This window comes from Aythya ferina (assembly GCF_964211825.1).
Source record: "Aythya ferina genome assembly, chromosome: 3".
Taxonomy (NCBI): domain Eukaryota; kingdom Metazoa; phylum Chordata; class Aves; order Anseriformes; family Anatidae; genus Aythya; species Aythya ferina.
This window is the reverse complement of record NC_140298.1, coordinates 120,161,964-120,186,158: the sequence shown is the minus strand read 5'-3', so window position 1 is coordinate 120,186,158 and position 24,195 is coordinate 120,161,964. Positions and strand designations below refer to the sequence as shown.

The following is a 24,195-nucleotide window of genomic DNA, read 5'->3' as shown; positions in this document are numbered from 1 at the left end:
GTTAAGGATGTGAATAACAAGTCTTTAAACATCAGGTAACAAAATCCAAAAGATTAAAGTAATGGCTAAAATTATCTTATTTATGAAAACATATCACACTCAACCTCATTAATTCAATGCTCAAGAGAAACAGCAACCCTATACCCTATATTTAGGAGTGTTTTCAAACCCAAATCACTGTTCAAAATCCAAGGATTAAGCAATCTCCAGCTTTCATATGAACAGTACATAATGATAGTATAATACAGTTAAAACTAAATCTTGAGAAACCAGACAAGAAAGCTCTGTAAGTTATCTGATGCTGTTTCAGCACAAATGAGATACCACACCATTTCCTTACACCTGAAGATCACTGAATGAGGCTCTTTCCTTACCTTGCTAGCATGAGGGTATTTTGCCCTGCTCATGGTGGTGACTTGTTTTAGAGAAACTGCTTGGCAGTTTTATGCCACGTTGCCATCTGCATGGTTGAACCCATGCTGAAGTTCTGGCTCAACCACATTCTCACTCTTTGGGTGTGTTCCAGAATCAGTCTACTGCTTGTGTGCCACCTCACCTCACCAAGGTGGCCTGCTGCATAGCATAAAACTGCCACAGACCGATTTGCCTAGCTGACAACACTGGTAAGCAATTGATCCTCAAAGAAGTCTGCTCTCTGAAGGCTCCAGGCCCAGGTTACATGAACTTCCCCCTCAACTGTTTAAAATTGCAAATTTCATTTTCTGAGAGCATCTACTCTTCCGATAATGCAGAGCAACACACCACATCTTCCTCCTGCAAACACTAAGAAGGCAGAAAGGCCATTTTTGACAGGTCCTTCCCTTTCAGCACTGCCAACTGACAGTTGGTAGGCACCCAAACCTTCAGCAGAAAAAAGCTCTAACTATTGAGAACAACCATAACGCCTTTTTTTTTTTTTTAATTAAATGCAGAGTTGTATTTAACAGAATTAAAAATTGCAGTACTCAAATCCTTCTCTAGCCTCCACAGCCCAACAAAGATAAACCCAACACCCTCCTCATATGCCCAAGTTTCCCCCCAAAAAAGAGTTTCGTTTGGGGAGCCATAAGTAGTCAATCTCACATTGCAATCAGGGGCTCATTTGGGTGGGAGATCTCTCTGGCCATCAGAAGCCAGATGTATTTCACTGAAACATTCATCTTAAAAACAAATCATCTAAGAAGTTAAAACTACAAGCAAGCAATTAAATGTCCAAGCACAAAGCAAAGTCTAGTCCAGGTTTGGTGCTCAGCCAAGCCTAGCAAAGTTGTAGCAGGAAAGAGCCTAATGTTCATGACAAGTTCAACTGGGAAGAGATCAGAAGAAAGCATCTGATTGGCTTGACATGCAGGAGCCAGCATGCACTAGGGTCCATTGACTAGCACACTCTAAGAACAAGGAGAGGAAGAGAACTAACAACCAGGGTGCTTCACAAAGGGCAGTGCTCCCTCTCTGTAAGGCTTTGGATGAGAAGAATGGCTTTCATTCCAGCACAGAACAAAAGGTCTCAAAGCAGGATACACCTAGGCTGAACAGTTTTACATACCAGCCTTATAGCAAGGGAACACTGTAAAAATAAATTGTGTGTGTGTGTGTGTATGCACGCATGTGTATTACAAATATATATATATACATATATATACACACATACATATAAATATGTATATATATATATACACACACACAAAAAAAATAATGTACATTACATATATAGTGGTAGTCACATCACAGGAGCGGAGAAGTTTGCTCACCATTAGCAAATATCCTATGAAAGACTGTTGGTAACAGAGCAGCCCGTAAGCGGGAAGTAAAACAAGATAGAAGTCAATGAGTTGATGAAACAGCAAGCACGTAACATTCATACAGACAGCTAGGTCAGAATCATTGCAAAACACAGACAAGACTGAGAATCTGGCCCAGCCACCAGCCATCTTTTAAAATAAATTTAACTAAGGAATGTTAGCGTTTCAAATTGAGACCCAGACCAGGCAAGGGAGAAGACACCTCTGATCAAGTAGAAAATTAGAGTTGAGTAAGGCAAAGAAATTGGAAGTTCTACTGTTTCTTTGAGTGATTCACAGTCCCTCAGAACCTCTTTCAGCAGACATCTACCTCTCTCTAACACTATCAGCTTCTCCTCTGCACAGATCTTTGCAGCTGAACCTATACTTACATACCTGACCACATAATTTAATAGCAGAGTTAATACCAAGTAAAACCCAGTCTCCTGGCACCTTGGACTGGAACTCAAGGGAGGCTGTGGAGTGACTGCAATTAAATATGTACATGTAGTGAATCCTAGAAGGTCAGGTAGGCTGAAGACAGGAAAGTATTTGCACCAGCCAAATACCTGGGGGCACTATTTGGAAATACACTAGCATAACACAAAACCACAAAACTTCCCCGTGTTCTACTGGAAATCTCATTCTGCACATGCTAACATGGCATGCACGTGCCTCATGTCCACGTCTCAGGGAAACAAGAAGCCATTACAAAACTCTCCAGTTTGCAGTCTCAGTTCTGTTGAAGTACTCCAAGAATTGCTTAAAAGGACTTTTAATTAAAACCCATCACACCTCTTTCCACCTGTTACTGATTCTTAAACTCCCAACAATAATTATAAGAAACATTGCCCAACATTGGCTAAACATAGCAAATAGCAGCAAACATCCCATCTAAACACATTGTTGTTCCTTTGCACTCAGAATGCCTTTGACCTGCCACAACAAATCATCTTGCAACATGCTCCTTTCACAAGTCTAACTGCTAGACAATGCGGATATGCACAGATGCAATATGGTCTTGCATGTAGATCTTGTGGAAGGGTACATAGAAAACAACACATCTCTCACATGGAATATTTTCATCTGATTGCAACTCCAGAAAGCATTCCTATCTCCAAGAACACCAGTGCAAGTCTAAGAGTTTTAAGTCTTCCCTATCCTCACCAGAAGTTCTCCAAGGCACCCTGCTCATTTGACACTTTCTCCTCAAATCTACTAGCCCTGCACTTCAGGCCACTAATAAATAAATAAATAATAATAATTTAAAAAAAAAAGTTAACAAACAAATGGATGGGCTTTTGTATTGTTAAGCAGTATGAGACATCCCTCCTCTTTCCCACTCCCTTTTTCTTCCACAGATGACCCCCACCATATAAAGATTTCAGTCCTGTCCCCAAAACTCAATGGAATAGCAACACCTTACTACTAAATTAATCGTTTTGCAACACACAAGTGGCCCTAGAAAAATGGCTAATACAGAATTGCATGCAGAACAAGAAACACATAGTGGTCAGTCCTGCTAGTACATGTGCTTCTGCAACCTAAAGTACCAGCAAGAAGTGGCAAGCAAAAGGGCTGCTCTAGCACCTAAAGAGGTGCTACAGGAACAAATAAGTACAAGCCATTTCTAATGCAACACAACTAACAGACACTACTCTTCTAGTACCTCTTCACCTAGCAGAAGGAAGAATATTTTGTGGGATACGCTAGCAGCTTCCTTTCACCAGATTTCTGACCCAAATTCAGCAAGTATACTGTCTTGCTTAAAGCAGAGGGAAGGAAAGTTTTCGAAGAACACAGTGCTGAACAGTGCTAAGAAGGGAGACGGTATTAAAGTGAAGATCATGATGTACTGAATCATTGTTACCCTTAAATCCATGAGAATGATTCCCCCACTTTTTAAATACACACAGGAAATTGTTCAAGTATCAGCCAGCTCTGAGAAGTAATTACATGAAGCAATAAATATGGGCCTAACGTTGTTACTGATCTCAAAGCAACTCTCTAAGACCTGAGCATGAAAACAGCCTGTCTGGCTACTGCACAGTCAGCAGTGCTAGAGAATTGCAAGAATCTGATGACACAGTTGAACAGTTTTGACTTGCCTAGCTGGGTGGGTAATACAGGAATAAGAATGCATTCTGCAATATTGGCAACTATAATTACAGCCTGTGCTGGAATCACAGATGTTATGTTTTGAGGATTCTTTTTCTGATCAAAAGTCCACTTGTGCTCGCTTCTTTTTAAAAAAAAAAAAAAAAAATCAGAAAGGATAAGAATCTCCTAGATAAATCACTTCACTTCTGAACACAAGTAGTGCAAGGCAGTCCACAACTGTGGAGTTGTACCAGTTTGGGCTGGGACAGAGTTAATTTTCATCATAAAAATTTCTGCAGTGCTATGGTTTTGATTTGTGACCAAACCAGAGTTGATAACACACCAGTGTTCTAGCTATTGCTGAACATCACTAACATAGTAAAAAGGCATTTTCTGTTCCTCACACTACCCCACCAGTGAGTAGGCTGGGGGTACATAAGAAGTTGGGGTGGGCACAGCTGGGACAGCTGACCCAGCTGACAAAAGGGATATTCCATATCCTATGACACCGTTCTGAGCAATAAAAGCTAGGGGGAGAAAGAGGAGTAGCAGGATGTCCAGATCTACAGCATTTGTCTTCCCAAGCAACTGTTACGTGTGATGAAGCCTTGCTTTTCTGCAAACAGCTAAACATCTGCCTGCCAACAGATAGTAAGTAAATTCCTTATTTTGCTTTGCTGGTGTGTGCAGCTTTTGCTTTATTTAAACTGTTTATCTCAACCAATGAGTTTTCTCAATTTCACCCTTCCAATTCTCTTCTGCATCCCACTTAGGGTGAGCACGCGAACGGCTGCATGGGGCTCAGCTGCCCACAGGGTTTAACTCACAACAGGAGTAAAAGAGCAACTGGAATTGAGCACTGCTCCTGCACAGTCACACACAGAATTTCCCTTCCTCAGGGCTACCAAATAGTCTTGCTGAGGATACAGCTGTTAAAATGTACGGACACCTACTACTCCTTGATAGAGGCACATCAGTCCAACTGCCTCTGTTCCTTCTACCATGCCTACTAGAAGCAAAGATCTATGAGATCAGAGGGAGTAGGCAAACATGTAACTGCTGAGGCAACTATCTGTGATCCATGCTCAATGAACCACCTTTCTAGACAGTCTCTTAACGGCACCACTGAGAGTCTAAATGCTCATGAGAATGCCATGTTTGCTGATCTGCAGAACTACTCTCTGGTAAAAAGCCACAGCCCTAGATACCAGCTTGAAGTGGTTTACTTTTATAAAGCGTTGGCTATCAGTCAGAAAGATTCCAGCTGTATAATACTTTTAAACTCAACTAGAAAGGGAAGAATCTCTTACGTACTTCTTGAGTAAAGCCTACAACAGACTTGCCATAAACGACCTGAATTGGATGCCAGGGAGCCAGCTGTGTTTACCAGCGGACAGGTATCAGATATGTGCAACTCCTGAACCCCCCCCCCCCACCTGGACAACTTCAGAAAAAAAATGATCAAGTGAACCCTGTGATATCATCAGCCTGCATGAAGAACAAGATGTCATCAAGTTTACAGGCGGATGATTAATCCTTCTGCCACGACCCACACTCCCCGGATACAAGCATATATCAGAAGGTTGTTATAGAGAACAAAGACCCCAAATCCGGAACAAGACAGAGTAAGCGTCCTTTGATTGAAAGAAAAACTACAGAGTTGTGCAGTTTATGAAGAGAAACTACTTTTAAATGACAGGTGAAGCAGAGCATTCTTTCCTGTACACTATCTACATTAAAACCAAGAATGCACACAGATGAAATCCTACAGGATGGCCAGTGCACACTCCTCAGCTTTGAGAATATTTGCAGTAGAGCTGGACAACTGGTAGCTGTCATTTGAAAGGGTACATCAAGGTACCAGAGAATGCATCCAGAACTGCAAACATTCCTAAAGATACAAGAGCAACAGATGAGGAAAAAGAAATAAAAACAGACTAAGCAAGGAGGCACTGCATCTCTAGAGAAAAATACTTCCTACTTCTGAAATAAAGCATTTCAGCACGAGCAGCTGCCCAAACAGGGCATGTCTTTGCTAAACAGGCACAACACAAGCTAGCATCCTGAAGTCCAAGCTAAAGTGAATGATGCTAGATGAAATGCCAAGACTAGATTCTATAACCTTCATACACTTTTTGGTAAAAGAAACATTCATGTGACCTCAGTGGACGCAGCTCTCCAGACAGCTCTCAAAGCTTCACAACACTGACAGGCAAACTCCATGTGTATTAACACTGGGGGGAGGGAGAGGAGGTAACAAAATAAAAAAGGGCAGAGCATATATGAATCCAAGGATAAGAAGGATAATGTGCATGCAAAACTTGGAAGTTCCTCTGAGATCAAAAAGGTATGGGTTGACATGGAAAACAGCATTCAGTAACAGTCTTTCCTGTGCTTAAAGGCGGTCCAGGAGTGTATTCTATTGCCAATCTCTGGCCCAAATGACGCAGAGGTGGAGGAGCATATGCATACATGCCTATTATGCCAGATAGCCTCAAATGGATTAGATGTCCTGTTCTAGTTTAGCAGTTTGCCTCAAAGAGGAATGGACACCTCCAGTAAGCCTTACCTGACCCAATTTTGATCAATCCGTTGTGCTGAATAAAGATGGTATCGCAGGTCAGATTGCCATGGATGATTGGGGGATCACAGGAGTGGAGGTAGCTAGAGATTCAGAACAGAGCACTGGTCAGGGGACTACCCCAGGCTGAAGCAGGAATCCCTCCCTTCATCCCTTCCCTGAGATACATCAGAACATCATCATGAGAAGAGAATAAGAGGGCAAAGGGTGCATGCCAGGGATTTACAATAGCAGGGAGGTACAAATTCAGTGACTGTACATCAACCTCTAGCCTAGTATAGAATAATTAAAATTAAGCAATTCTCTCTTACTAACAACCTCCAGAATTGGCAGAAGGAAAGTAAAGAAAGCTTCTTCTGACCATTCTGACCAGTTCTTACAAAACCCGGGGTACCAGATCTGCATCATACACCTCAATATTGCTAGATGGGAGTTAAACAGGTTATTTTTTATTATTAAATTTATTTATTATTATAACAGGTATTAAAATACCAAAAGAACAGAACCTTATTCTGCCCCTAATCATAGGATATCAAAAACGGTGTTCAGTGGTGCACAAACACGATCGGTCATGTTTTCTAGCATGCACAATTAAAACTTCTCAGTGCTGGGGCCCCAGGTACAGTTTGAGGTTAGTTTTGCATTTCACTCTGCCTTGTTTTATTTTAGCAGCCAGCACAGATAAAGACCGTCAGCTCTCAAAAGCTTATTAGAACACCAGATATCCCTCAGCAGCTATACTTGGCTAAATGGCAACAGAATTTTCTCTATGGAGTGCAAGCCTTGCTCTGACATCCGGGTTATTGTTTTTCCAAGGCTGTTATTAGCCACACCATCTCTGGCTCAGGTAGGGAAGTGTCTTTAAGACAAAAACAAAAGAACTCCAGATTCTGTTCAACCAGATTGTGCTAGGAAGGCTGCAGATGATATGCATCATCAAGAAATGTACAGATTCATATATACTCCTATTAATATCACACCACAATGATTATGAATACATCACATGCTACACAGCTGCAGCCTACCAAGATTAAGAAACTTTTCCATGCTCCAGTCATATGGAATTGATTTCTTTGAGACTTCTTTGCAACATTCTCTTGGCCGTGGTTAGAGCCAGGTTATAAAGCTGCATCTGCATACATGGGAAGGCTCCCTGATGCTTATCTTGTACAGTCACTATCATACCGGTCACAACCATTGGGATCCAAACCCTACTGCACCAGTTTCTTCATTGTAGAAGCTTCAGTATTATCTAACTGAAGAGTCTGGAATTGTTGTATAAAGTGCAGCTGACGCTCTACAGACTACAACTGGGATAAGATTCAGGCTGGATGATTGAAAGTGCTCTCCAAGCTCTATTCCATGAAGTTTGCTAACATTTAGCAGCATGTATATAGACTACTTTTACTATTCTAGCACAAGAAATGTGATGCTTAAACAAATGGCTAGATCTCAAGATCAGTAACTTACGTACCTGAGAGCAGAGAGGATCTGGGTACACCATCGCTTCCAGGCCTATAAACACAGGCACAAAAAGGATAAAAATCATTCAAGGAAGGGGAACTAATCCATACTTATGTGATTCAAAGCTCATTCAAATGAAGGAATATACCCTCCAATCAGTGGTATCTTAGCTTATATCCAGTAAAGGTGTGCAAGAAGTAAAAACTTTATGAATCAGTATTCTTGTGCTCTGTTTAGCTTTTGCATTTTTGACAGGAGTTACAAATCATGCCTCCTCCCTTCTAACTCCTCTCATGCATAGAACCCTTCCCTCTTTCCTGCATGCATACGCAGAACAGGAGAAGCTATCACAATATACATATGAAGCTGCAGAACTACAGGAAACAAAGAAAGCAATACAGATCAGGTATCTTAGAAAACTTGCAACTAAACTGGCTTACAGTAACAAGAAAAAATTTCAGACGTTATCACCAGCTTTTCTTCTCATTAGGATCCTCTGCTGAGGGACCTTCCTAGAGGCTGAAGACACCAAGTGAAAATAGGCACATAGGAAAAAAGAGTTACCTTTTCATTCATAGTTTTGTGGTTTTTCTTTGTCTTCTTCAGGAACTGTTTCAAGCTCCCTGAAGACATATATTCAGTGATGAAGATCACCTGTGGGATAATATGAAATATTACCTTCTGCCTCACTAATTACCCACAGGATATACAGCAAGAAAACCCAACAGACTGCTTGCTTTACTTACCCTGGCCTTATTCTCCTTCACATCAGCCCAGTATTTGTGAAACTTTACAATGTTCAGATGTTCCAGTTGAATTAAGTTGTCAAACACTGCTTTAACTTTCTCCTACAACACCAGAAAATCAAAGTCATGTTACATCAAAGACCACATCAGCCCACACCTTACTTGCTTCTCAGGTCTGGGTCCCCTTAAACAACACAATACACAAAACAACACATCAAGCTCCTATGCCAACAAGAATCAGCATCTGATTTCATCTTATACTGCATTGTTTGATCACCAAGACTCAACCAACACAAAAGCCTCTAGATGTAGTGCAGCAACAGTTTCAGTCATGTTTTCTTCAGAAATCAGGCTTCGTTTTTGCTATGTTTAAGGAAGTAGAGAAGAGTTACAGACACAGCCAATAACCCACATGAATCAGTATCTATAATTACACCCTAATGCAAGACCTGTCACCCTGGTGCAATGTGTTTTTACTGTAGAGGTGACAGAGCACTGCAATAGGTTGACAAGAAAGGTAGTTGAGTTTCCCTCCTTGGAAATCTTCAAAAGCCATATGGACACGGCCCTGGGCATCCTGCTCTAAGCACCCCTGTTTGAACAGGGGAGATTATACCAGATGAACTCCAGAGGTTGCTTCCAACCTTAACGATTCTGTGGTGTTTCACACATTTTGTTGGGAAACATGTCAACATACCTCCTGAAGCTTAAAGTTCTTCCGCTCAGAAAACTGAACCTCATTCCAAACCACTTCCACACCTTCCTCTGTATCCATGGCCAGGTAGGCACTATCAATCCCTGGGACATTGCGTTGATTCACCTGTATGGAAAGGATGGAAACAGGTATGAGATCTAAGCTAGCAAGACTAGATCATTACTATGCACCCTTCATTTCAGTATTACAAACGTTGTTCATCAGCTTTTAACTAAATGAGCATTCCAGGACAGGATTGTCCACAGGCACTTCAGGAACGGGACATACCCAAAGATAAGCACGATCTAGGCCTCATACACAGCTGGTCTAGTGAAAGCCTCCTTTTGGCTATAATGCGTTAATTTATGTTTTATATCTGTATTTTATTTTACCACACACACAAAAAATCTTCAGTTCACCATCAGCTGGCCACATACCTAGAATAGCTTCACTTCCAACTGATCCAATTCTCCCGTTGAAGTAAAAGTCAATACAGAGATTTGCCTAGCATTCCAGACTCACCTTCTACATATATTACCTCCTTGAAGCTTTGGCCATCTCACAGCTTTTCCTATTAAAATTGTCTCACCTTTTCTTCCTTCACCCCATCAGCATCCCACATTCGCTGGGAAATTCTCAACATACACAAGGGCTTCCTCAAAAATTCTTTTCCTCTTGGCAGCTGCTTTTACGCAACCAAAGGTACTCAGTTTCAGCTACAGTATTACATTAATGATGAATTGATGCAAGTGTTCTGCCATCCACAAAACTTACATGAATAAAGCACTATACTATAGGAAATGACTACTGATAACACAATACTAATATAAAAAGGAAACAAATTTCCAATGAACAGTACTTTCAACTTCAGTAGACTGGGTACAGACTCAGTGCACCCAGCTGATCACACTGATACACAAAAATCTAAGGCTTTTTTTTTTTTTTTAATGAAGAAATTTTGATGGAGGACGGGGGTACCAAAGAACTTGTTGGTCATGCTAATAATAACCGAAACTTGAGCTCCGAAGACAAGTGTGATCAGAAGGACTAACACACCAACAAAACATGTACACTTAAGAATTGTGCATGAAAAAAAAAAAAAAAAGAGTCCATTAAGGTATTAATTTCACTAGTGTACAACACCAACTTTAAAAGTTTGCATTACACACATCTGCTCACTGGATACTTCATCAGTAGCTTGATAATTTAGACAGACCGACAATCAATTTAGGTTGGGTTTTTTGGAGATCTTCCAAAAGAATCATAACAGGCCTAATGATATTCAATTTTCTCAAACTGCAGATGACTTACTGTTGTGATAAATGATTACAAGAACGGTGTAGTTGGAGTGACACAGATTGCTCAGTAAACTGAGCTGTAAATTACTGTGATAAAGACCAGATGCACTTGCATGACACAGATAGGAATAAAGAGCACAGACCATAATTACATAAAGACAACCTGAGCTGCAGAAAGTAACTGTTAAAAACAATCACAGGAGACAAGCAGCTTATGACCCTATTCCCCTCCTACCCTTTGCCTCCTGTATAACTGAGGGGTGAAAGTTCTAACATTTTATTCAAGGAGATACTCATGATATTTATCATAAGAAAGTGATTTTCCCTATATACACACTGATACTGACATCAGAATAGTAGGTCAGGCCTGTTATGTTCCATTGTTAAAGGCTGAAAGACTATTTAACGACAACATTCATTCCTTCAGTTTTCAGTATGAGAAATCTCTCAGGCATGACATAGTACAAGAACTCCCAGTACAATTAATAAAGTTGAGTGATGAAAGGCTTTAACTTCAGAAAAGTTTAAATAAGACCCCAGCCAACAGAAAGCATTTAAGTGTTAGTATTGTAGGGACAAGATACAGCCATGACTACCCACACTCAATGCCCATGCATTCCTCTATATTCTCTTCTTTCATCATACTTGCTGTCTATTCAAAGAGCTTCTCACTTTACTGGGTTACTGAAGCCCTCAAGTATTGACAAGTACTTGAAATCTGCCTTGATAGTACAGCCAGCAGATACAGATTTATTATTTATCATAACTTCTTCTATTTCTGGGCAAGCTTACCAAATATGAATAATTTCCATGACTCATAGGCATATTCTAGACTATCAAACATGACTCAAGACACCAAATCCATAGCACAACACTGAGCGTAACTCTCAATTCAAGAGAAGATTCAACGGTAGAGTAAGGAGGACAGAAGAGTAAGAGGGGAAAAAATGCAGACAGACAACTGGAAAGGCTAAAGCAAATTCATCCTTCACTCTGGTTGCCAAATCACTGCTACACATCCCTCTCCATGCTCAGCAAAATAGAATCTTAAGTCCTCACAAAGCATGTTCTGGCATTTGTCCTGTACTTTCCTGACAGTTACGGACAGCTATTGCCTCCAAGCAGCTATCAGTGATTGATGGAAAGCTACAAGCTTAACATGTCACAATTAGAAGCAATGTTACAGTTAGTCCTTGCTTTACCAAAACTTCCTGGATGACTTTTGAGTAACTTGGGACTATTTTAACTTGTTTAATTTTCAGTGATCTTCTGATCGACTATCTTTGAAGGGTCCTGGAGAACAGGAGAGGTGCCTGAGGACTGGAGGATAGCCAGTGTCACTCCGGTCTTCAAGAAGGATCTGGGCAACTACAAGGCCAGTCAGTCTCACCTCCGTCCCTGGAAAGGTGTTGCAACAGCTTGTTCTGGAGGCCATCTCCAAGCATTTGGAAGAGAAGAAGGTTATGGGGAGTAGTCAGCATGGATTCACCAAGGGGAAGTCGTGCTCGACCAAACTCATTGCCTTCTATGATGGCATCACCAGCTGGGGAGATGGGGGGGGGGGGGAGAGCGGTAGATATCATCTACCTTGACTTTAGCAAGGCTTTTGATGCTGTCTCCCATGATATCCTGCTGGCAAAGCTGAGAAAGTGTGGGGTGGATGAGTGGGCAGTAAGCTGGGTTGAGAATTGGCTGACTGTCTGAGCTCAGAGGCTGGTGATTGGCGCAGAGTCCGGCTGGAGGCCTGTGACTAGCTGTTTTCCCCAGGGGTCAGTGCTGTGTCTAATCTTGTTGAACATCTTCATCGACAACCTTGATGAGGGAATAGTGTCTGCCCTCAGCAAGTATGCCGATGACACAAAGCTGGAAGGAGTGGCCGACACACCAGAAGGCTGTGCTGCCATTCAGCGAGACCTGGACAAGCTGGAGACCTGGGCAGGAAGAAACCAAATGAGGTTTAACAAGAGCAAGTGTAGAGTCCTGCACCTGGGAAGGAACAACCACATGTATCAGTACAGGCTGGGGGATGACCTGCTGGAGAGGAGCTCTGTGGGAAAGACCTGGGGGTCCTGGTGGATGACAGGTTGGCCATGAGCCAGCTGGTGGCACACAGACAATACTACACCATGAGGTGCTGTTGACTCACAAGGGAAGAGAGGCCTTGCAGGGGGATCTAGGTAAATTGGAGCAACAGCATGAAATTAACAAGAACAAACACTGAATTCTGCACTTGGGATGGAATAACACTGGAGGTAAGTACAGACTGGGAGATGAGCAGCTGGAAAGCAGTGCTGGCTGATAGCAGGCTCAATATGAGCCAGGAGTGCACCCTGGCAGCCAAAAGGGGAAACTGTATTCTGGGGTGCACTAAGCACACAGCAGCCAGATGGTCCAAAGAGGTGATTCTCCCAGTGTATTCAGCATTAGTGAGGTCTCACCTTGAATACTGTGTGCAGCTCTGGGCACACAATGTAAAAAGGATATTAAGATACTTTAATGTGTCCAGAGGAGGGCTACAAAGCTGGTAAAAGGGCTGAAACGCGTGTCCTATAAGGAGAGCCTGAGAACACTCAGTTTGTTAGGCTTAGAGAAAGGGAGGTTGGTCTCTTATTGCTCTCTACAACTTCCTGAGGAGCAGGAGGTGCTCATCTTTTCTCCCTGGTATCTAATGACAGGACACATGGGAATGGCTCAAGGCTGCATCAGGGGAGGTTCAGAGCAGGCATTACAAACACTTCTTTACCAAGGGAGCAGTTAGACACCGGAACAAGCTTCCCAGAAAGGTGGTTGTGCCCCATGCCTGTCCATGTTTAAGGGGCATTTGGATATTCCTCTTAATGGTATGTTTTAACTTTGGGTCAGCCCTGAAGTAATCTGACAGTTGAACTTGCTGATCTTTGTAAGCCCCTTCCAACTGAAACTATTTTAATTCTTACTTGCATAGTCCACTCTTCTGCAGCAGAACATCCAGTCTAAAAAGAAGGGACTGCTGCCTCACAGTTCACTGCTGTTTACGCGGCTCTACAACACCCAGCCAGCCCACACGACTGTACTCTAACCAAGGAAGGAGGGAAGGAAGGAAAGAAGGCATTCATGCTAACGATACAGGTACCGACACATATCTGGTCGCTCTAAGCCCTGAGCAGAATTCAGAACTACAACCACAGAGAACAGCGTTGTCAGACAAACTGTGTGATTTCACCCTAAGATTGTGCAACAGAGATGTAATTACAAGCTACAATTATCATTTTAAAAGCATAACAGAAGGGCCTATAGCAACACCCTGGAGAACACAACTTGGCAACTACAAATTCAAAATTTGGGAGGTATAAACTCCAAGTTTCAGCAAACTGCTTGGGAAAAGTATCTGGGTAAGGGCTATTCAAAGGAGAAGTAAGAACCACATCAATAATCTGAAGACCCACAACAAAGTGGGGAAATCAGGTAGCCTAATCAATGATGGATTGAACACTGAACCCAAGGACTCCCAAAGCCACAAAGGTGAGTGATTAAGTCGTCATCCCACTAAGGAAAATCCATCTAAGCAATTCAACAGGAGAAGCAGCTTCAGCAATATTATGTAAACCAAGTGGAGATGCTGTGTAGAGGAACGCAGTACTTGGAATGTCAGGGATGGGCAATTTGGGATCTAACAGGAGGAATTTGGTACAGTACTCAGGATACCATAGAATATCCGAGTTGGAGAGGACCCACAGGGATCATCAAGTCCAACTCCTGGGACCCCACAAAAATAAATAAATAAATAAATAGATAGATAGATAGATAGATAGATAGATAGATAGATAGATAAATAAATAAATCAGGTCATGTGTCAGAGTGTTGTCCAAAGGTTTCTTTAACTCTGGCAGGCTCTGTGCTGTGACCACATCACTGGGGAGCCTGTTCCAGTGCCTGATCACCCTCTTGGTGAAAAACCTTTTTCTGATATCCAGCTTGAACCTGAGATGTTGAGGGTAGGGCCAAAAATGTGGAGAGAGAGGGTTCAAGATTAATCACTAGCCAAGTCCTGTGCCTGATCACCACCACTTGTGTTCTTTTTATTAATCTTTTAATACTACTTTCTGTGCAAGCGTGCTCCTTTTTCTCTATGTGCCAGCACAAAGAATTGTCAACAGGAAAGCTTTGGTGCTTCCAGTAAACTACATGGAACACTTTTTTTTTTTCCTCTAAAGAACTGCTCTCTAAGAACGCAAAGCAAACCCTATACCTTAGTCACAGACAGCTGGACTGTAAATTGCACTTCTAACCACCCAGGAAAGTTAGAAAAGCAGGCAGCTGCTGTAGCTGTGCCTGCTCTCCACTGCTCTCCACTGAGAAATGATGCTGGCTGATGAGGCACTAAGAAAGCTACCAGCCGTCTGTTGCAGTTAGTAAGCAAGAACACAATGGGTCTGTAGACAACAGGCCCAAGACAAAGGCTCAATTCCCTCCACACTCTGCAGTGCCCCTCATCTCATTCAAGCACATATCAAGTGTTTGTTCCTTCCATGAAGTCCCAAATGAGCCAACAAAAAAGTTAGAAGGGTGCACATACTCCTTCTGAGTATGTTCCCAACAGTGAAGTAAAATCCTAAGAACTATATCCTGGCATTAGTCTTCTCCATCAGCTAAAAATACAGGAACATTGCCAAAGCCTGTCAAGAAGTTGGCAGCCCTCCTCGTACTAGTTTAGTTTGCTTTAAGTCTCTGCTACCCTTCCACTCTCCAGTAGCAGAGCCCAAAGCTCAGAGCATCTAAAATGCTACCTTTCCAGAGAATGGCACTTCGTTTTCCCACATAAAGAAACTCAGAGGTATGATAGAAAAAGAAAGACTGATGCTTATATTTTACTACCTCAGTGAGCTTCTTTTCTGTCACAACAGCAGCTGAGAAATCAGACTCAAGCATCACAGAATACAAACACCCAGTCTGTCGGCATTTCCTCTCCAAGAATCCCACATTCTGGCTCCTTAAAGAAACGTAAATCCAAATGGAAAAGTCACCAACTGGCTCCATATTAAATATAGAAAAGTAGACTCCCACTAGGACTGAAAAGACAAAGGAGATAGAATAAAGATGTAGTAGACTCAGCATCTCATTTCGTGTCTTGCTGGGTTCAACTCCTCATAGATCACCACTTCATTGTTCCATAGAGCTAGCACGGACCAGGAGAGCATGCTTGCCGAAGCATTACAATCCAGCTGTAACACTCAGCCACCAAACTGGGAACTCTCTGTCCAAATGCCAACAAGGACTGTAATTAGGAGAAGCACAGTAACAGCAGTGTAGTGAAGACACTGGTGCTACCTGTATTAACTCTGAGCTTTCAGCAACAGGATATAATGAACAGCAAGAACGAAGCACTAAACTCATATATACCCACGGGAACAACGTACGCTGCCTCAAATACTGGCACACAAGTTTTGCACATGACCTGATATCCAGGTCCACATTGAACTTCTTCATCCTACCTTAGCCTGCACACCACAGTAAAAGAAGTTATGAAGGACTGCACAGTTCATCTAGCTTACCTGACAGTAGGAAATACTAGAGACAGGAAAACAAGAACCAATCAACATAGCAACCACTGCATGCACAGACACTTATATACAGGAGATTTTCCTCAGGGATGAGGCAAAAAAGAATCTATGGATCTCGGAAGTCACTGAAATGGTGGCATAATACAAAATGTGGTCCAGCAGTTGAGTTTGCAGAAAAGTCAGTAATACATCAAGCACAGGACAACAATGAGACAAGCACAAGGCCATTTCTTTCTCAATTGAGGTCACTGATGGTTAGCAGAGCTCAAACATCACCTTTCAGACACCCCAGAAATTATCACTGGATTTTAGAATCTGCAGGAAAGAAGTACAATCTTTGAGGAAAAGGGCACATGCAATATCCAAGCAGAGACCAGCCCCCTTTCTTCTGTTTTCTCTTTCTTCCTTTCAATACCAGGCATCACTCAAAGTCTTCTGTATGAAGAAATGAAGCAACATTCAGCAAAAGCTGTACCACAATTAAATATACCTCACAAGGGGCCTGCAGAAGTGGAAGACTGAGCAGATGTGGATACGCTAGACACCTTCTCTCATAACTATTACAGACACACTTGTATACATACCTTAAAAGGGAACCTGCTTGCTCCCACATTCAAAATATGATACAGATCCATTCACCAGCATTACATAGGTTACTTACTGTTACAAGGAATTGCCTCATTACTATATGCATTTCTCATCACCTTGAAGCTGTACAGCAACAAGCACCCTTGTAAAATATCACATGGCTTTTAAATGCAACCATTTAAATGCTGAAGGGGAAATTAATGCAACTTGATTAATCCCTCTCAGTTTCACAATAACAGCCACAAGTTCTTAGCCTTAGCAGACAAGTCTGACAAAAGTGTCTTTTTCAGGAAAAAAAAAAAAAAAAAACTGACCTTTGATGTCAACAAAGTATTAAAATGTCTTGGCTTGTACCAAGACACAGTCAATCACATAGTGATTTCCTACCCAGAAAACAGATAGAAAGAAGTCTATCAATAGATCTGTCAAAATCTAAATCTTAAATCTATTTAAATCTATCAATCAATCTGTCAGTATATATCTATTAAGTGACAAACTGTAGAATCATTCACAGACTTGGATGGTCAAGTCCCTCCCCATAAGATGGGCTTGCCAAGTTCCATACCAATACCAAGCTGAAAATTCTGAAAAGTAAGATTCTGCTGCAGCAGAGCACAAGTCTTCCTGCAGGTATACCTGGGGAACTTTTCTGTTTGATCTGGGTAATTCTCAGGGATGGTAAGCACCAAGTCTAAGCTCCTACCAACGTCTCAAGTTTAATACCTACCAGTATCAGAAGTCTAAAAATGTACTTCAAGTACATTGCTACAATCCATCTCTATAATACTATTCCCAAGAGGCATAGTCTAAATGCAGCAGATAATTCTGAAAACACTTGGACAACCTAAGAGAAATAAATTATTTATGCATGCTGACTGAAAGAGAAAAATGTAGTGTCACACAGGGACAGCAGAAAAAGAGGGCTTTGTCAGGCTGAAAAGGCAAAAGGAACCAAGGCAAGCACAAGCTTGGAGAGCCAGGGCCTGAAGAATCTATCGGTCTCGGTCTCCCCCTCCTGTGATTCCACTAACTCCAAGCTGTGGGTACTTTACGTCTCTCTTCCAGGAGACAGTAATCGCCTGTTAAAAGCTCATCTTCAATCACTTGCAAAGGCTAAAGCTTCACCTTTGGATATGTTTGGAGAGCAACCACAAGCATGGTTACAATTGCAGAAAGGGATTCAACTCAGATAGGAGAGCAATTAAATTTGCAACACACCTGAAGACCAACATGTGCAATGTATACACACAGCAGCAGCATGAGAAAGCAGATTGTCATTTGTCCCTGCAGCACTTAAGGACAGTAGAAATACCTAAAAATGCTGAGATTGGTCATAGCTCTTCTCTTGTATCTTCCTGTATTTCCAACAGAAGAATAAGTACCTTATGGGAGGAGCCGTATCACCACACACTCCCTCCCCACCAACCATCTCTAACAGCAATTTCACCCTTCAGGTATGGGTGATGAACCGACTCAACAGTAGAGCTCAAAGGGCCGTAGCGAGCAGGGCTATGTCTGACTGGCAGCAGATGCTCACCAGCAGCACTCCCCCAGGCTCAGTTCCAGGGTTGGTTCTGTTCAACGTTTTTATCAATGGTCTGGATGCGGGAGTGGAGAGCATCCTCAGCACGTTTGCTGATGACACTACACTGGGAGGTGCAGCTGACTCCCTGGAGGGACAAGAGGCCTTGCAAAGGGATCTAGACAAACTAGAGCATTGGGCAATCAGCAACCACATGAAGTTCAACATGGTAAATGCCAGGTGCTGCAGCTGGGACGGAGTAATGCTGGACATAGGTACAGACTGCGGGACAAGTAGCTGGAGAGCAGCTCAGCAGAAAGGGATTTGGGGATGCTGGTGACAGCAGGCTAAACATGAGCTAGCAGTGCACCCTGGCAGCCAAGAGGATAAACACATTCTGGGGTGCATTAAACAAACCATAGCTAGCCAGTCCAAAGAGGTGATTCTCCCACTGTATTTAGTATCGGCACAGCCTCACCTTAAGTATTGTATGCAATTCTGGGCTCCACAATATAAAAAGTATGTTAAAGTACTGAGGGCAACAAAGCTGGTTTTACCAGCCAGGCTGGAAGGCATGTTCTAAAAGGAGAGGCTGAGGACACTTGGGTTGTCTAGTCTGAAGGAGAGAATGCTGAGAGGCAACCTCACTGCTCTCTGCAACTGCCTGAGGAGGGGAAGCACAGAGGGATGTGCCAGTCTCTGCTCCCTGAGAAGTGATGACAGGACAAGAGGGAATGGCACAAAGCTGGGCCATGTGAAGTTCAGAGTGGACATTAGGAAAGAATTCTTTACCACGAGGATGGTCAAACACTGGAACAGGCTTACAAGTGAGGAGGTCGATGCCCCACGCCTGTTAGCGTTCAAGAGGCATTTGGATAATGTCCTTATTAATATGGTTTAACTTTTGGTTAGCCTTGAAGTGGTCAGGAAGTTGGACTGGATGACCTTTGAAGATCCCTTCCAATTGAACTAGTCTTTCTATTTTAAGGAATGACGAAGCTTAACCACATCACTATTCATTAAATTTTCCTGAAGAAAGAGAACTTAGGGGAAGATAAGCATTCTCTATCTAGTTAAAACAGCATCTTAGATAATACACAGTGATGTTTAATTTTAAAAGACTACTCCAAACTTTCACATCTATTACACATTTCATGCTACAGAAGTTCCCTGTCTCTAGGAAAAATTACAATCAATTAACAGAACCACTTTCTACAATTGACATTTAAGCAGATTTGAAGTTATACTAGTTGACACAGTTCAGACTAGGTTACTGTACCTAAAATATGAGTGAACAACCACACGATCCTGCTAACCTGACTGCACCAACAACAAACACTTTCCTGCACCACCGACTTGCTGATTTGCTCAGGACACGCAGTAAGCTTGGTGTGCCAGCTAAGACACAGAGTACTCGGAAACCTGGGCACGGGGTAAGGCTGCTGCCTCCCATGGGATTAGATCATTGTAGTGACACAAAGACACAATGAATAACGGGAGGCCTGGGAAGACGTCCAGTGCAGAAGAGGGAGTGCTCTGGTAACTTATGTTCCACTGCTCTGTCAGAGGGACGCTCCTGCCGGGACCGCGCTCACCCAACCCTAACCCTGGCCCTAACCCTAACCCTGGCCCTGGCCCTGGCCCTGGCCCTGGCCCTGACCCCTGACCCGTGACCCCGACCCCTGCCCGCCGCAGGGCGGCGCAGCCCCGAGGCAAACCCCCGGGAAGCCGCCAGGCAGCGGCGCTGCAGCCGGGGCCGGGAGCAGCCAATGGGAGCACGCGGCGGTGATGTAATGCCCTCTCTCCGCGCGCCATTGGCTGCGGGAGGTGTCAGTCCGGGCAGGGCCGCGCGGCTCCCGCAGGGCCCGGCCCGCCCGCTGCGCTCCCCTCAGGCCGCCGGGGCCGCCCGCGCCGCGGGAGCTGGTCCCGAAAGCCCCGGCTGGTGGAGGGACGGGGCTGCATGAGGAGAGCTCCCTCCGAGCGGAGAAACCTCCCTAAGGCAGTTTAGGAGCGTAACAGAAGTGAAACGAGAACAGAAATACTCGGCCACGAAGACCTGTTCTGTTGGCCTGCGACTAGATGGCGTTTGGAAGCCTCTCCGGGAGCACACACAAGGTGCAAAAGCGATCAGGAAAAAATTGATTCTACCGGAATCCGCTAACGTGAAATGAATAGCCTGAGCACTCACACCCTTACGTTCACACCAGACTCCAGTGACAGTCGGTTCCCTCAGACTCGCAGTGCTCCCGCCCATACAGCCCCCATACTCCGTGTCATCTGTGCTCCGGGAAGATGATCACAGAGCGTGTGTTTATTAAAACAAAATAAACAAACAAGGTTAACATTTCCAAATATGCAACTCAAACTGAGGAGGAAAGAACTTAAAATCTGGAAAATACCAGACCACACGTTGTGCACAAAATCTGTCTCTGCAGTCACGTGCTGTTTTCTCTCCCTATTACATTACGTTGCTTCAAAAGTGGCTGCTTAATTCAGCATCTAAAGAAGATACTGGCGATCTACTGAATCAGGATTGCATCACTGGTGGGAGGGGAGGTGACAACATTCCTTTTTCATGGAGTAACTCCTCCTCACTGCCAAAGAGACGGTGAGTAAGAGCTTGTCTGCATGGGTACACTGACCGGAATAACCAGTGCTGACTGAGCGATCACGTTATCAGAGCTTTACAAGGACGCTACTTTGGTACACGAGATGTTTTACTCTGGTATACCAGGATGCTCAGAAAGCAAAGGTATTATTCCAGAATAAGTTTCATGCTGGAACATCTGCGGTCGAAGTTTACTCTAGGGCACAGCTCAGTCCAAAAGCTGAAGACAGCAGGGGGGATGTCATGCATTTAAAGTAAACAAATCACACTCTACAAGCTCAGATCTAATCAAGCCACAAATTTACATGTAAAATTAAGAGACAAAACATAACTTAATTGCATGATCACTAGCAGAAGATGTTTTTCATGCACATATTTGAGACATAAGGCCCACCTGAAGGCAACCACAGAGTGCAACAAACACACTCATAAATGTTTAGCATTTCCTGCAGGAAGACAGTACACCCTGACAGATAAAAAGCTGAGAAGAAGAGACCCTGAGTTTACTCCAGATCTGTCATCAATCCATTTTGTGGCCTTCAACAGTTAATCTGTTGCCCTTTCTTCATCCGTGACGTGGAGCAAAGCTCATACATCTAACACACAAGAATAGTCTGCATTCAAACCAACCAGTCACCTTCATTCCCAAGACAGAAGTCAGTAATTTACTCATGGCAAAATTTTAAGGAACTTCTTGAGTGTGAACTTTTATTTGTCTGTAGATGGGAAAACTGAAATCCAAAGAAAATACTAAACCTACCAAAACTTTCTTTTTATGTAGGACAGTATGGAAAATACTAGAAGGAAACTAATCTTTCTACATCAATCTGTTTTAAAATATACTGAAAAGACCACATGAACTGAACATTAGCTTTATAAGAGCTAGGGTACCTCTCCTGTGAAGAGAAGCTGGGAGTGTAGGGGTTGTTCAGGCTACAGAAGAGAAGGCTCGAGAGAGACCTTATAATGACTTTCCAATACCTAAAGGGGACCTACAGGAAAAATGGGTAGGAACTCTTTGTCATGGAGTATAGTGATAAGAAAAGGGGTAATGGTTTTAAACTAGAACAGGGAAGATTTAGAGCAGAAAACAGAAAGAAGTTTTTTACTACGGAGGTGGTGAGACACTGGAATAGGCTGCCCAGAGAAGCTGTGGATGCCCAATTCCTGGAAGCGTTCAAGTCCAGTGTGGACAGGGCTTTGGGCAACCTGCTATACTGAAAGTTGTCCCTGGCCATGTCAGGTGGGATTGGAACTGGATGATCTTTAAGGTCCCTTCCAACCTAAACTATAATAGGATTCTGCAATTCATTCCCCAAGCCTTCCTTGTGCATTGATTCAGCACAGATTGTTTAAAAAAAAAAAAATCTAGCCATAGTTTCAGGTTATCGTAAGGATTATATTCCGGAGAACAGAATTAAAGCCTTACACGAACATCCCTCCCCCCATCCAAGTTTTACAGCTTTACCAAAAAACAGCGCATTGTTATTACACCTTGCTAGCAATTAGCTTATGTTAACAAGACCAGAACAGCTTTTAAGCAAAAAAAAAAAAAAAGAAGTAAAGAAATTGATGGAATCCTTGACCTTATTTTGACCTCCAAATTTACATCAAAACAAATGACTCTTTCACCACCGCCAAAGTTCGTACTGCCCTGCATTTTTATCTGTTAACGTCGACACTTCTATACTCATCCTGACTTGTTTAAGACTACGTCAGCACTTGAATTAAGACTTTCTCAGCTACAGAGCTTGCTTCACTGAAGCAACACAAAGCAGAAACCAACTTCTGAAGACAGCCTTCAATAAGACAAACAGAACACAGCAAGGAATGGGAAAAAAAAGAGCTCCAGACCAGGAGGATCCAATCTACTCATGTCATTGTACAGGACAATTCCAATACATGCACCAAGAAGTAAAGGCAAATCGGACAAGCCAAGATACAAGTCTGCATGAACTGGTCGTGTTTTATCTTAACTGAACACTCTAAAGCAAACCAAAGCTAACGTGTAACTCAAAAGCAGACGAGATCGCACAGCTAGAAGCACGTACCACTCATTTCATACTCCCTACCGAACGCCAAGTACTGTCCAGGCACTGGTCCTCATTATCCCCAGAACAAAAGATCTGGGAAACAAGACACATGTATAAACGCTAGAAATAACCCTCTCTCGACGCAGCAGCAACAGCTGGCCCCAACACCACCTGTTCAGAAGAGCTTTCAACGCTACAAACACACAGGGAGAAAAGCAGGCAGCGCTCAACGAGGGCCGTGACAGACCGTCGTCGCCCGGGCTCGGGCTGGCCCGGGAGCAGCCGGCAGGGCGGGCCCGGGCCCCGCGCTGATGCCGTGCCCGCAGCTCCCAGGCCTCCCCCCCGCACACCCCGAGGCCCAGCCCCGAGAACCGGCCTCCGGCACTGACCTCCTCGCGTCGCTTCTGCCAGCGGCCGCACGGGGACTCCTCGAGGATCTCGGACTCGTCCTCGCTTTCCTCCTCCTCCTCCTCCTCCGGGGGCGCCGCGGAAGCCACCGGCGCAGACACCGAGGTCATTCCCGGGCCGGACGACGCGGGCTCCGGCTTTGAGTCGGAGCCGCCGCTCGGCACCTGCTTGGACTCGCCCTCCGACATGCCGCAGCCGCACACCCTGCGGGCAGGACGCGCCGTCAGCCGGGCCGGGTCGCGCTAGGCCGGGCCGGGCCGGGCGAGTCGGACCGAGCCGCGCCCGCCGGCCCTGTCAGCCGGGGCCGCGCCCCGAGCCTGCCGGAAGCGCCGGGCCCGAGACGGCTGCGGCCCGAGGGGGGCGCGGCGCGGGCGGGCGGGCGCGGGGCGCTCACTTACCGGGCTCGCCCGGCGCCTCCCGGTCCCCAGGCGTCACTCCGCCGCCGACGGGCCGCCGCCAACCGCCGCGCTGCGTAACGCGCCGTCGGGGGCGGGGCCGCTTTCCCGCCGGCCAATGAGAACCCGGACGTGCGCCCCCCGCCTCCGCGGATTGGTCGGTGGGCGGGGCTCGGAGTACCACAGCGCGATAGGGGGCGCCCGCGCGCGCACCGCAGGAGAGGCCGGGAGCGAGCTGCGGTGCGGGGGGAGGGGGCGGTTCGGCCCGCCCCGCGGCCAATGAGAGCCCGGGAGCTGGCTGCCAGCCCGCGCGGATTGGCCGGTGGGCGGGGCTCCGGGCTATATAAGGGACGGGAGGGGCGGCCGAGCTCAGTGTATGGGGGCTGCTTCTGTCACGGTCCCTGTGGGCTCGCTCGGAGCCTGCCTGCGTCTCGGGC

The 24,195-nt window shown here is 44.4% G+C and overlaps 1 protein-coding gene across 1 annotated transcript in view; it reads right to left on the bottom strand.

Annotated features, from left to right (window-relative positions):
* NRBP1 (nuclear receptor binding protein 1) overlaps positions 1-23,910 on the bottom strand; it is a 40,386-nt gene extending 16,476 nt beyond the window's left edge. Inside the window, exons 1-7 of the mRNA XM_084516060.1 lie at positions 23,762-23,910; positions 23,345-23,567; positions 9,370-9,492; positions 8,673-8,774; positions 8,491-8,580; positions 7,937-7,977; positions 6,451-6,545 (exon numbers count right to left, since the gene is read on the bottom strand). Coding sequence (XP_084372186.1) covers positions 6,451-6,545; positions 7,937-7,977; positions 8,491-8,580; positions 8,673-8,774; positions 9,370-9,492; positions 23,345-23,551 — 658 coding nt within the window. The 5' untranslated portion in view covers positions 23,552-23,567; positions 23,762-23,910. The remainder of the gene's footprint in view (positions 1-6,450; positions 6,546-7,936; positions 7,978-8,490; positions 8,581-8,672; positions 8,775-9,369; positions 9,493-23,344; positions 23,568-23,761) is intronic.
* Positions 23,911-24,195: the final 285 nt, after the last annotated feature.